General features: G+C 42.7%; 2 protein-coding genes across 4 annotated transcripts in view; one reads left to right on the top strand and one right to left on the bottom strand.

The window, feature by feature from the left end:
• The window catches only part of helt (helt bHLH transcription factor), a 2,104-nt gene extending 61 nt beyond the window's left edge, over positions 1 to 2,043 (bottom strand). The window contains exons 1-4 of the mRNA XM_076295988.1: positions 2,005 to 2,043; positions 1,249 to 1,353; positions 725 to 821; positions 1 to 418 (exon numbers count right to left, since the gene is read on the bottom strand). The exon at positions 1 to 418 is cut by the window's left edge and continues 61 nt beyond it. Of these exons, the coding sequence (XP_076152103.1) occupies positions 1 to 418; positions 725 to 821; positions 1,249 to 1,353; positions 2,005 to 2,034 (650 nt within the window). The 5' untranslated portion in view covers positions 2,035 to 2,043. The remainder of the gene's footprint in view (positions 419 to 724; positions 822 to 1,248; positions 1,354 to 2,004) is intronic.
• A 5,027-nt stretch (positions 2,044 to 7,070) lies between these two features.
• Positions 7,071 to 13,295, top strand: part of acsl1a (acyl-CoA synthetase long chain family member 1a) — a 28,545-nt gene continuing 22,320 nt past the window's right edge. For 2 of the 3 annotated variants that reach the window (XM_076294985.1, XM_076294989.1), the window contains exon 1: positions 7,071 to 7,150. The gene's annotated coding sequence lies outside the window, so the exon portion shown is untranslated. Of the gene's footprint in view, positions 7,151 to 7,212; positions 7,235 to 13,295 lie in introns of those variants that run through there. The other variant, XM_076294987.1, reaches the window with a different exon arrangement.

Genomic DNA, 13,295 nt, shown 5'->3' with positions numbered 1-13,295 from the left:
AAGTTGATATAATGATGATCAAGTCCCTGCACTGGCGACAAGTATCCGCCGTGCTGCTGTGTCGGGGTGGATAAAGACACCGGCGAGTAACCGATGCTTGGACTCCGCGCTGAACTGTGCCAAGAAAAGTGTCCGGGGGGGCTTTGCTGGAACATGGACTCAGTGGGACTGGGGCTCTGGTACTCTGGAGAAGAGTGCATTTGGCACAAATAGTCTGCCGTGTCTGGCAATGCGCCCAGAGAGCTGAACAGAGGGTCGGTGACGACGCGGGATTTGGATTGCAGGAACGCCAAAATCCTCGCGTACTTGTTGTCTTTGGTCTCCATTCGCTCCACCGTGGTGAGGTAGTGAACCAGGTTCTTCATGCACTCGTGGTATCCATAATGAAAATAGTTTGCAAACTCCGCCAGTAGCTCCCCTGCAAAGAATGATAAGACAATTAAAACTAAGAACGATATATATTCTATGGTGTAGTGTAATGTAGTACAACGAATACATATGTTTGATACGATTAAAAAATAACGGCCATCTAACGGTGAAGAACTTGTTAATTTATGTTTAACCGAATGACTTATCAGTACAAACACGAAAATGGTACTTTTTTCACTTAAAGTGAGCCTATCAATCTCAGCTTTTACGCTAGCAGAGTCGCGATTCTGAGAGAAGCCCGTCTGCGCGCACGCTGTGGGAGTCCCACGCGCACCAAGCGGACTCGGGAACTCACCTTTCTCTCTGCCTCTGGGAAAGTCGGCAGAATGCAAGGCTCTGAGGTACTGAACCGTCATTTCCAGAATCTCTGCTTTCTCCAGCTTTCCAGAGTTCTGTGGATAAGTAAAAGGAAAACTTTATAAGTATATCTTATATTAATGTTTACCGACCGATTCTGTATTAGCCTATGCCTACACCTAACAGACCCAGGCGTATATTACTATGGCCTACATTGTTATTTGGTGCCTAATGCTGACTATGGTGGTTAAACTGTCATGTTTTCCAAATTATGTCATTATATGTGCATGGAGAGATGCCGCGGTGAATTGACCAATGAGCATACAGGTACACCTTTTGTGGACTGCCGCATATATGCCAGTGGACCATCAAATTAAAATGGAGATTAAGTTTTTACCATCCGTAGGTACATCTCTGGTCCTACGACTAGTGTTATCATACACATTCTTTCCCAGCACACAATTGACTAGATGCAATTTCAAAAGAAATATCTTAATGCTGACTCAGCTTTGCGTAACTTACCTGTTTGGCGAGCGCCATTGGCACAGTTTTCCCGAGTTCATTCAGACACCGGTTTATGCGGTCACGTCTTCTTTTCTCGATCACCTTGTGTGAAACTGGAGTTCTCTGAAAATTACCAAATTATATGATATATTAGACGCTAGTTCAAGAACAGGAACAAAACGAACAAACCAAGTGTCAGCTGAAGCGTAATGTATAAAACGGACATGTAACAGTTAGGTACCTAAAATATGTTGTGATAAAAATGTTGGATAATTAAAATCAGGAGCAACCTTTACATATCCCATTTAACGATAGCGCTCCAGTCTTTCTATCAAGGGCTACCCGCTCATTTTAGTGTTGTAATATAGATGGAAACCGCCATGACACTGAACACAAATTGGCTGAGAAACTCGTGTCTGTTTGCGGAATACGCTTATTCCAATGAAGAGTATATATTATTTTATGACAGAAATACATTTTTATGATACAAAAATGAAATGTTCTAAACATCAGGCACAGTAAAACAGTAATGTTTAGGCCTATACTCTTATAATTAGTATTAGGCATTGACCACGGTTTGGCAAACCGGCGCGCGCAACCATAATGGCAACCTGGATAATGATTGCGATGTTTGAATGCTGGATGCATATATACAACAATGTTCTAAATGTAAATTGTTAATGTGTGAAAAAGTAACAAAAAACAGAGAGTTAACTTAGTGAAGAAAACATACAAAACATTTAGGAGGCATAAATGGTTCATGATGTTACTTACTTTGCGATCCTTCATCTTGGACGCCATCATTTGGTAAATGCGGAAAATACAAAAATATATTTGTCCAGGATAGTCTTGTCTCTGTGTGCTGCTAGGTGTTAAGTGGCTGGACTGAGTTGTCTGACTCAAGCCCGTCCCTTATAAAGCGATCATGTGAGGGGGTTCAAGCATTCATTGCCATAAATTATTCTATAGGATTAAAAGTAGCGCGTTGGGTAAATGTGTGCATTTAGGATCAGTTAAAGAAATAGTAAAAATCTGAAGCTGTGGGGTAGCAGGGGGGCAGACCTGCTTTGTTAATCCACGTGGCTGTTCAAAAGACACGTGATTACTTTAAGAATATTATTTGCATAGTAACAACCCAGGCGGGAAATGCGAACTGAGCGGTGAGTCCGCCTGATCCTCCAGGGCGCAGTGCGCGCGAGGAAAACAAAGCCGTGGAGAAAAGAGCTCTCTTTCTCCCAACCTCGCGTTTCTCACACGATCTCCTGTTTACAAATCCCAGCAAGCTATCTTAACTTCCATCCAGGCACCGTCTGGGAGTTAAGGCCTGTCCAGTAACATTAGAGTAATTAAGTAAGCCTTTAATAGGCTGTTCCGCCGAGTTCAAGGGAGATCTTTTGGAGATAGAGTCCCCCCGTTTGTTCTCAGCGTTTCTCACACGACTTGGTGACACGTCCATCTTTTATGGGAGATGGCAAGCTTTTTGTTTACATTCTCTATTTTTGTTCCAGGCCTCGGCAGGTGTGGGATTGAGCCTGGCACACGGGCTTCGCCTCTGTCCAAGCCAGAGGCTCCAGGCGTCTTTGGCACACGAGGGTTACCCACCACTGGATTCTTTTTGGAGAGGCTCAATTTGTATCCTATTATCCTATAAGAAAATGTCTATTGAAATGAATGAATAGTTTCATTGGCCTAAATTTTAATAATGCTGTGAAAGAAAGGAGGAGAAATAAAGAAGAATGCAGCTGGCTCTAATGCGCATTATTCTCCGTCACCTGCGAAAGGGGTAGCCTGGAGACCTCTATTCATTTGCCTAATTTCGGTCAACTTAACAAACTTTGGGAGAAATTATTCTGGTATTGTTGTGAAGGATGAAGCTTTCTGATCGAATTAACAGCATGTTTTGATCCGGTAAATGTCATTAGAAAGAAAGAAACAATCGCGTTTAAAGGGGTCTGGGTAATGCGCCAAGTGGAGACGCCAAAGCGCGAAGTCCACAAAGGGAGCACGCAAATGCCACAGGGGACTTTTGTACCCTCACATTGCTCAAGTTTTCCCTCAACAAAGGGCATTATTTTATACTTGAATACATTTCATACAACAATTGGCTGTTTTCTTCAAACATATTTTCACAGCAAGGTTAACAACAGGTTTATTGTGTGCGCTCCGTCCCACAGTCTCAAACGCGGTTTCATGCGCCAAAATGGTTTGCTCGTCTGCTTTTTTCACTGGGAACGTTTTAATCTTTAAAGATTCGCCGTGTTTACATATATAAGGATCCTGGGCAGAGTCGGGGAGAGTAGGAAAATTGTGTGAAGATTTAAAAAGAGAATAAAGACTAAAAAGACATCTAAAGCAACGGAGACTTTTTCATGGCCGCGGAAAGAAAAAAACTAGTGAACTGGACGAAACCATTAAATCCCATTAGTTTATAGTTGAATTTACCATCATTTTAAAATATATACAAACTTGAAACGGGACCAGCAGTCTTGCATGAGTTTTCTTGGATATTTATAGTGTGACTAAAGTTAGCAAGTTAAGGATTATTGAAAACTTGTGCAATTGTGTCTCAATTAAAACCAACATAAGGCACCAGCTGAACTCGCTGCTATATCCGTCGTCTGTCAGTCTGCGTTTATTGTATTCATTAGGTGACGTTATTGTGTGTTTGTCTGTGTTTTTGTCGATGCATTTCATATTGTATATAAGACTGAAGATGTTTACGGATATTACAACATATTTGTACTATTTGGAAACCTCGTGCGTCCTCATGCGTCACAGTTAGTGTATCACATTTAAACATAATATAGACGTTTGCTGTAATTAGCTCTCTCAATCTCTCTGAAAGTAGTATTAACTGCAATACAAAAAACTTACTAAAAGCGAACATCCATTAATATAATTAATTACTGAAAGTGCGTTTTGACGTTTAAAAAAACGTTAAGAGTACAAATAACTTATTCTCACTATCAGTAGCTGCATTCATTTGGAACTGGCATTAACGCATTTAAATTATGTTCACCAAGTGCATAAATGTGCATATATCATTCAGCAAAGAGATTATTTTCGCCGCACTGAAACATTGTTAGACTAGTACAACCCCAATAAAACCCTATACCACAGCCTACGATATTTAAACAGTTGGCAGGTGCAAGACATACACTATAGGTAGCCTTCTTATGAATGATTGCGAAGAAGAATAATAGACGTTTACAAAGTGACGTTATTCACGAGTATTATTCAGACATTACTCAATGCATTCATAATATTAACGTACATTTTAGGTTGAGAATTTCTATCTCAAGTGAAGTACATGGAAATGCACAAAACTCTCTAAGGAGGCTGAGTATCCAATATTGAAGAAGAGGAAACATATAGCCTCCGTTCAGGGTGTATTGCTGCACCATTTACGTGTAGCCTAATCCTTTTAGTTATTTATGTTGTCCTGTCTCCTTCATCATGAAAACGATATAAATACAAAATCGTGGGCCTATACAAATCAGTGTTGGGCTTTAATTGAATGGGCGGACTTACAAAGAGGACCAGCTACCTGAAAGTTTAATCGGCTCTGTAAGGAGTTACCATGTGAAAGAGAATTACTCTGGCGGGCCTCAGCAACAGCGCAGTCATGCATGTCACCTTGATTACACTAGTACAGTTCGCCTTATTCGCTTGTAAAGTAAGAGGGATTCCGAATAGCACTCTTTCATACGTCAGCTGTTTGGAGAAAAGCGCGGAACGGGATAGGGGGCCTTTAAGTATATTACGGAACAACATCAGGTTACTCTGTGGGGCCTAAATTCAACATTATTTTGTTTAATCATGTGCTTTGTAGGCCTACAAAAGTAACTATTAGCCTGTTGTTGCGCACATTAAAAACATCATAGTGTGATCTCTTGAAACTTTCGTGAGTTTCTGCTGTTGCCTTTATTGGGCTATATGTGTAGCGTAGCCTACCGGTATGCATTTTCCTATAGACGTTTTCATAGAGAATATTAAGCTAATTGTCATACCGCTTGAACAGTATGAGTGTTTGTATTGACACATTGTTAAGAATCAAGTTCAGTAACAAAGCCAAGCGACATCCTATAGTAGAGGCATATCGGTAGGCTATTATTTTGTAAAAAAAAGTAACGAACCCCCTATGGATCATTCTTAATTTATCATTTGTTGGTCTTCATGTGTAGGCTAAGACTGCAGCCATTTCAAATCTTGCATTTATATAAATATCTGCATCAGGTCGATGCGTTGTCAGGCAATGCTCAGTGACCCTCAGTGACCTCGGGCAGTTGCTGGCGCGGTCCTTGAGCTTTGTGCGCCATCGTGAGTCTGTCTTGCATTATTTCACACGGCTCTCATTGTGTCCCTCAGTCCGGGAGTATCTTTTCAAACGCATTTAATCGGTCTACTCCTCAAACGGACGCCAGCGATGAAAATGTGGTTCATTGTGGTTCAAGTTGGCTTATGATAAAGCTTATAATCATAGCTAGGTCTATGTTTGATGGTTTGTCATAGAGCGAGAGAGCATTCCGAATTTAGGAAAAGTAATAAAGTATGGATTGCTTTAGAATTAAGTGGGTGAAATAAGGGGTGTGACTTCCCTCAGATGCGTCTTTTATTCAAACTTATGACATCACAGGACCGTTAGATTGCTTTGTAGCAATTATTTGGATTTAGCAGTAGAGGGAGCTGTTGTGTAATTGAGCAGTTGGCGTATACCACTTTTTGCATAAAGTAGTGTTACACGACCAGACTTTCTTTACTGAGTATTGTATGCGTGTTTTCATGCTGTGGGTTGTGGAGATTGCTTGCTACAGGATTGCATGGTGAATTTATCAAATAATGTATCAATCTCTTTGTTACACAGTGAGAGGACCTAGGGAATACCATGGGCAATGACCATCACCCACAGCATACAACGTTCACCAGGAGAAGCATGCTCAGTGACACTGCCTCGGTTATGCTCAGTGGACAGAGAAAGTCTTTTGCTCCAAATTCAACTCCTCAGCCTGACAGAAGTGGTGGAGTGAATTTGACTATAAGGTATGACACTACCTCTGTTCCCCTACCTCTGTGCCAAACCACATTCAGCCAGACAGTTACTGGCTACATTAGCCTCTATGCACAATCTGTTTTGATCTTTGTGTGCTTTAATTTCCAGCATTTTACATCTATCAACACGTTGTACAGTTTATTTTCGTTTGGTTTTCTTTTTCTATTGCTGTTTGCGAATTTACTTATTCTATGCTATTTATTACAGTAATTATTACCCGCGCATTTGATTCACTTTAAACTTCTCAGCATTTGCCCTACCTCCCTGGACATATACTGATATAGCCTATACATAGGTTTTAACTTCATTGCCTATATTGATACATACTCCTGCAGTTTACAGCGTCAGTTTCCTATGATAGTGGAATTTACTGGATGCCAACATTTCTTTTGCGATTAATACATTATGTATCTAAACATATCTATAGCAGAGTTTAATTTATCAAATTTCACATTCCTTAATTCTGTTGCTTTACAGGTTATAGATTATTCAATCTTTCATATCTAGGCCTATTTAGCCTATAATTCAGCCTAGCAACCCCAATAATGTAGCCTAAGCCATGTAAAAAAGGTGACAAACAGACGGTGTTCCTTCAATCTGTGGAGAAATAGGCCGGATGACATTCGCTGGCAAGCCGCAGTAAAGTGTTTTCACTCACACCCAAAAACAATGCTAATTGAGTGAATACGTGTACAAAGTTCACGCTTAAGTGTATTCAAATTTCTCTCAGCGGCGTCCAATGATAACTCTTCTGACATTGTCTGGCGTCAAAAATATTTGGCCACGTATCCGGTTTACGAATTGGGGAGTACTAAGCGCCACATCCCTTTCAAGATTTCTGCATGGTTCATCTTCGGAGCGGTTTTGCAGGTTTGTAAAATATAATATGGAATTCATTGTCTTTATGGTCTTTGATAGAACCCACGGAGTTGTTTCAGCTGAAGTGGCATTGACGTAAGTTGAATTGGGAATGAAATTGACAAGCTGTCTACGACGACTGGTAGAGAAAGTAGAGAACAGATATGTTGTAACCGATTTTTAAAATGTAGTGTTGGGCTATGTGGTAGTGTTTGTTACTTTGTACTATTTTTCCGCTCGACTATGGCAGAGATGTTACTGTGGAGGTTGGCGGGTCCGCTATTGCTGTAAAAATAGCGGTAGGCTACTTCACCAAATACATTTAGAAACCACTGCTTGCATATTAAGACGTTCTCATTCTGAAGCACTGATGGAGGCTAGCCTACTACCACCGGGAGCCCCCCACCTCCCCAACGTTCTAGTCTGCAGTGCAGGCATGATGCAAAACCAATGTCGCGTAGCCTACTCTGTCCATCGCCAATGGTCTTTTCTGCGAATGTATGTTTATGGAGTTCTGTGTTACATTCATGATTTCACACTCGTGCGAGCTTTGGCCGCGCTGCCCAAGCCATCAGACAAAGCCCCCAAGAACAAGCACGGAAAAGGGGTGGCGACATTGTTGGTGTGTGACACTCAACTTTGTTTGGAAACGGTTGTCATCGTGCTGGGCTCGCAGCACGCTTTGAAAAGAGCATTGGAGTGACACCATTGTTAGTTAATTAGCTAATATTTCAACGAGCTTAAAAAGGGTTACAATATGTCCATTGTTGTGTGGCATCCCGCCTTGTCGTTTCACGAGGACTGCGTGCTGCTCCCTTGCTTGTCGCACGAGTGTACTAATTGATGAGCGACAAGCTATAACTAAATTAATGCTGCAGGATCAACCGAATGTCACATTCTTTTAAGGTCGAGCCTTTGTTGAAGATCCCATTCTCAACAGAGTGTTGTAGGTGAATTGAGACAGGGGAACACTGTTTCCATTGCTAATTTTAATTAACATATTAGTAGATGCAGGCTAATGTCAGTAAGCAGTAGAGGACCATTTCATTTTAAAGGTGACAATTGCCCTGGACCTCTCAGGAGAGACTCAGACATTGCAGCCCATACCAGAGTTTTTGCTTGGAGCAGTGATGAATGTCCAACCCACACATCCCCCCAACTCGAGAATATACCTCAGGGTACCATTTAGTAGGGCTGAAGTTATTTTCAAGCCACAAGATCACTATGTCCTCTGTCTTCAGGTGTCCCTATGTATCAAAGCCTCTAACTTCTGGCACAAATATGTTAGTGGTTTAGGGGGCCTCTTGCAGCAAGGTCAGCAGCTTTCACAATCTGAAGTACTTTGAAGTGAGACTTTTGTGTAAGCCCTATGTGTCAGTAAATTACCCAGTTCTCCATGAGCATAATGCAGCAACAGGGCAACCATCAAACTGACCATTACATTGGTTCATTCAATTCAGAAAAAGGATAGTGCTTTTGTTTGATTGGTTTTGGTCTCTCGGGCCAGAACAAACGGACGCACCCAGTGGCCAAGTGCACATGTGCTCTTTCTGGGTTCCCTGGTCATCTCTGCAGCCTCAGTCAGGCAACAAGAATTTGGAGAATGTTGGCAGCATGGCAGTTTCGAGCAAGTACACCCTTTTTCTTTTACGGGCCTGGCCTGTTTTCCAGACTCGCCAGCAGATTCTGTCATTTATTTGTGGAATATGAAGCAGTTTTTGGAATATTTGTGGAATATGAAGCATGTTGTTTTCCCTTGAATTTCATGATCTTGTACAAAGATGACTGAATTTGATGATCTTGCACTAACTGATCTTACATTTTGGTCTCTCTGAAAAGGTTCACATGACCAAGGTCAGATTCACTCTTGCCTGTCTAAATAAGTAAACATATTGTTGTATTTACTGTGTACTGTAGTTCAGTTCTTAAAGGCAGCAGCAGTCTCTTGGGGCAAATGCTAAATGCACTCACATGGTTTAGTTGGCATGACGACCCACCCTACAGTACTTTGTTCCAATTTCAGGATGCACTAACCAGTGTACTGCTAATGTATGAAAGATGATGGCTCGATTCTATCTTGTGTCCGATACTTCTGAACAGCAAGACTAACCCAGCAAGGGACCTCACCACCTTATCTGCTAATACTGCAGAAATTGGGCCCAAGTATTTAGGTGAAAGGTCACAGTCATTTCTGGCTCCACCCCAAATATCATCTCTTCTTCAGGCACCCAATCCCAGTGTTGGATTAAGATGAAAACAAAATCTACGTGCACCTTGGCAACAAAGGCCTTCCTCCTCCCATATCATATGTACACATATCCTGTCATGTGATACTGGTTTCATGGAAACTATTCGCTACTTGACACTTCATGTCCTCCAGAGGAATGAAAAGGGAGGATAGGATTGGGGGGAGGGGCCTGGTGAAGTCAAATGGTTTCAGCATGTTTAAGGTATGGAATTGCCTCCAGTCTCTCACAAAACCCCAGCTCAGCTGCATCCACGCTCTCTATAACGCTGCCTGTACCGCTGAGAGTCTCCTCTGGCAGCAGTAAAGTAGTTGAGCTCACTGATTTGTTCCACAGGCATTTTGTCTGCAGTGGTTCAACATATGATCCTGATATATTTACGCAAAATGTGTGACTTTTTATGTTGAATCATGGATTGTGTGTGTGTGTGTGTGTGTGTGTGTGTGTGTGTGTGTGTACTATTGAATGCACTGTTGAGCATACATGCCCCATCCCTCCCTTCCTACCCTTTTACTCCCCGTCATCCCTGAACACACACTGGAACACAAACACACACAAGCTCAGAAGCGCACTCATGTTGTGCCTCTTGTACCTAAATGGCTCTCTAAAACCTTTGACCGCTCTTCTTTGCCGAATCTGACATTAGACTATCAAAGAGGGAGACATGGGGAGACACACTACAGCATCCCTTATAGCTGTGGTTCTCAAAGTGGGGTCCGCGACCTATAGCCAAGAAACTTTTCCTTGGAACCAAAACAAATCGAGAACCCCTGCCTAATAGCACTCCTCACTAAAGGCTTTCATGGTCTTATCACGTCCATCAACCCCTCCCCTGAGGAACTGACTGATTTACTGTAATTTCAACAGTGACCGCTGATGTCCATTGAAGGACTCAATGAGTGCAGCACATTCTCCTGATCTGTGGCTTTTTCCAGGGGTGAAGCAGACCTCTGACCAGTTGGTTCAGACAGGAGTGTTGATGTCTGAGTAGGATATGGAGGTTGACCAGCCGTTTTCTGTTTGGCCTTTTCCTCTGTCACTCTGTCATTATTACACACACTGCCTCCCCCCTTCTTAGTGTCTTGTTTTCCCTCATCTATTTCTCTCTCTCTCTCTCTCTCTGCCCCTCCTCTCTCCTTCGCTCCTCTCTCTGTGGATCTGGACGGAGGCCAGTGGGCAGCTGACAGACTGCTGTTTGTTATGGAGAGGGGAGGGAGGTTACTGTCGGCCACAGGCCCCTGCCTTGCCCTTAGGTCAGACCATCACAGCCCTGTTTACTAAACATCACCCCATGTTATTGTGTGTGTGTGTGTGTGTGTGTGTGTGTGTGTGTGTGTGTGTGTGTGTGTGTGTGTGTGTGTGTGTGTGTGTGTGTGTGTGTGTGTGTGTGTGTGTGTGTGTGATAATGTATAAGGGATCTGTCCTGGTTTTGTGAAAGAAGGCTATCCTTGTATGCTTGTGTGCATGTGAGACCTCTTGCATCATTCTCTTTTCAAGGGAATGATGACTGCTTGATGTGTGGATGAGGATTGTGTGTGTTTCTATGTGAGCATAGTGAGTGAGTGTCAAATTCACAAACAGACAGGAAGTCAGCCTCCTGACAGACAGTAGGAAGTGGTGGCTGCCAGAACAGACCAGAGAGAGAGAGAGAGAGAGAGAGAGAGACTGCACAAACTGATATCTAACCTAACCAAGTGTTATAATCTTATATTAAGATAAAATATACTTACTTTGAGCTTTCTCATAAAATGATTTGACTCAAAATAAGTCCAAATCTTCTTAAATTAAGACATAAAACAAGTAAATGTATATGTCCATGGGGTAAGTAAATTTAGATAAATTTACTTAACCCATGGTATTCTGGCATTCCAGGCAGAGAGAGAGATGGAAAGTGAGATTGAAAGAGAGAAAAACTAAAGATGAACTAGGAAGGTGAACAATGAACATGAGTCCTCCATTCTTTTTCTCTCCCACAGTTTCCCTCTCTCCCAGTCTGAGAGCTTCCTGTCCTCTCTGGTGTGTTAAGGATTTTAGAGGAGTATTAGAGGACAGAAATATACCCCGAAGCAGCTATTTGTGATGATGAAGGTTCAGCATTGCATAAGACGACCTGAATTCCATGAGGTCTTTTGAGTAACATTTGGCAAAGATTAGGGATTTAAGACATTGTTACGGTCAAGACACATGGGTCTATCTGCCAAAGATAAACTGTGCTTTTTCATCCTCACTATTGTCATTTTTGTCATACATGTAAGTGCAAGTTGTTTCATCATTAGATAATGTTCCTACATCTCTTTGGACCTCTTACATACACATACTCAGTTGTGGGGATTGTAGCCATGTGTCTGTAGTAAGACAACACTTTGACCTTCGCCCTATATTCCCTCTGTCCACACACTCATTCAACACACAAACCACAGACACATCCCCCCAAGTGTGATTGGGATGCCGCACGCTAGTAGTATTTTGACCTTATCTCATGGGTCAACGGGTGCGTTAGCCAAGGCTGCTATAGTCCAGACAATGGCAGTCAGGCAAACAGCTTTTTCTTCCAGAAAGGGGAGTGAGAGAGAAAGATGGATTGCAGAATTGGGTGGGAAACGGAGGGGAGACGAAGGGGTTGAGATTGAGGGACTCGGTGAGTATAGGAAATGGAGATGGAGGAGATTACCGTAAGGAAGAACTGGAGAAACATGAGAGGTCACTGTGAGTGTGACTGTGTGTGTGTGTGTGTGTGTGTGTGTGTGAGGGGGGGGGCATTCCAGGCGGTGAGAGATAGAAAGTAAGACTGAAAAACAATGAACTAGGAAGGTGAACAATGAACATGAACTTTTTGCATCATGAAAGAGCACGAGGACATGCAGGCGATGGAGAGCCCAGGAGAGGGTGAAGGAGTACCCTAGGTGCTCAACGTGGAGACGATAGTGTATCAGGGTGAATGAGTAGCCTAGGTGCTCAACGTGGAGATGATAGTGTATCAGGGTGAATGAGTACCCTAGGTGCTCAACGTGGAGACGATAGTGTATCAGGGTGAATGAGTACCCTAGGTGCTCAACGTGGAGACGATAGTGTATCAGGGTGAAGTACCCTAGGTGCTCAACGTGGAGACGATAGTGTATCAGGGTGAAGTACCCTAGGTGCTCAACGTGGAGACGATAGTGTATCAGGGTGAAGGAGTACCCTAGGTGCTCAACGTGGAGACGATAGTGTATCAGGGTGAAGTACCCTAGGTGCTCAACGTGGAGACGATAGTGTATCAGGGTGAATGAGTACCCTAGGTGCTCAACGTGGAGACGATAGTGTATCAGGGTGAATGAGTACCCTAGGTGCTCAACGTGGAGACGATAGTGTATCAGGGTGAATGAGTACCCTAGGTGCTCAACGTGGAGATGATAGTGTATCAGGGTGAATGAGTACCCTAGGTGCTCAACGTGGAGATGATAGTGTATCAGGGTGAATGAGTACCCTAGGTGCTCAACGTGGAGATGATAGTGTATCAGGGTGACGTGAATGCACCTCTCTTCTCCGAGCCAGCAATCACTAGGTCTGTGCACAGCAATGCAAACCTAAAGTCAGTATTTCTTGTCAATAACACAAGTGTCTGTGTCAATAACTCATGATAGCACTCACACCAGATCGATTACCTGGCCTCTGATTGCAATTCTTCATCAATACTTAAACAGATACTCTCAGAATAGAGCATAAGGCTATAATGAGGAGAGTAAACACCTTCATTGTGTCCATCATTGTGCACAGCTCCCCAGAGGTGTGGTCTCTGGATGGCTCTTGTGTATGGAAACACACCTCTCGGCTATGAATAGGTCTTCACTGCTTGGCAACCTGGCTGTTTGCATTAGTCTTTCACATTACATTAGATAACATTTGTGCATCATCAGGTACAGTATTCTGTT

Source organism: Alosa pseudoharengus, unplaced genomic scaffold, assembly GCF_046254945.1.
Source record: "Alosa pseudoharengus isolate Yale_2024_CS ecotype anadromous, Long Island Sound unplaced genomic scaffold, YU_APseudo_1.1 YU_APseudo_1.1_scf_2, whole genome shotgun sequence".
NCBI classification, from domain to species: Eukaryota; Metazoa; Chordata; class Actinopteri; order Clupeiformes; family Clupeidae; genus Alosa; species Alosa pseudoharengus.
This window is presented reverse-complemented; position numbering and strand designations above follow the sequence as displayed.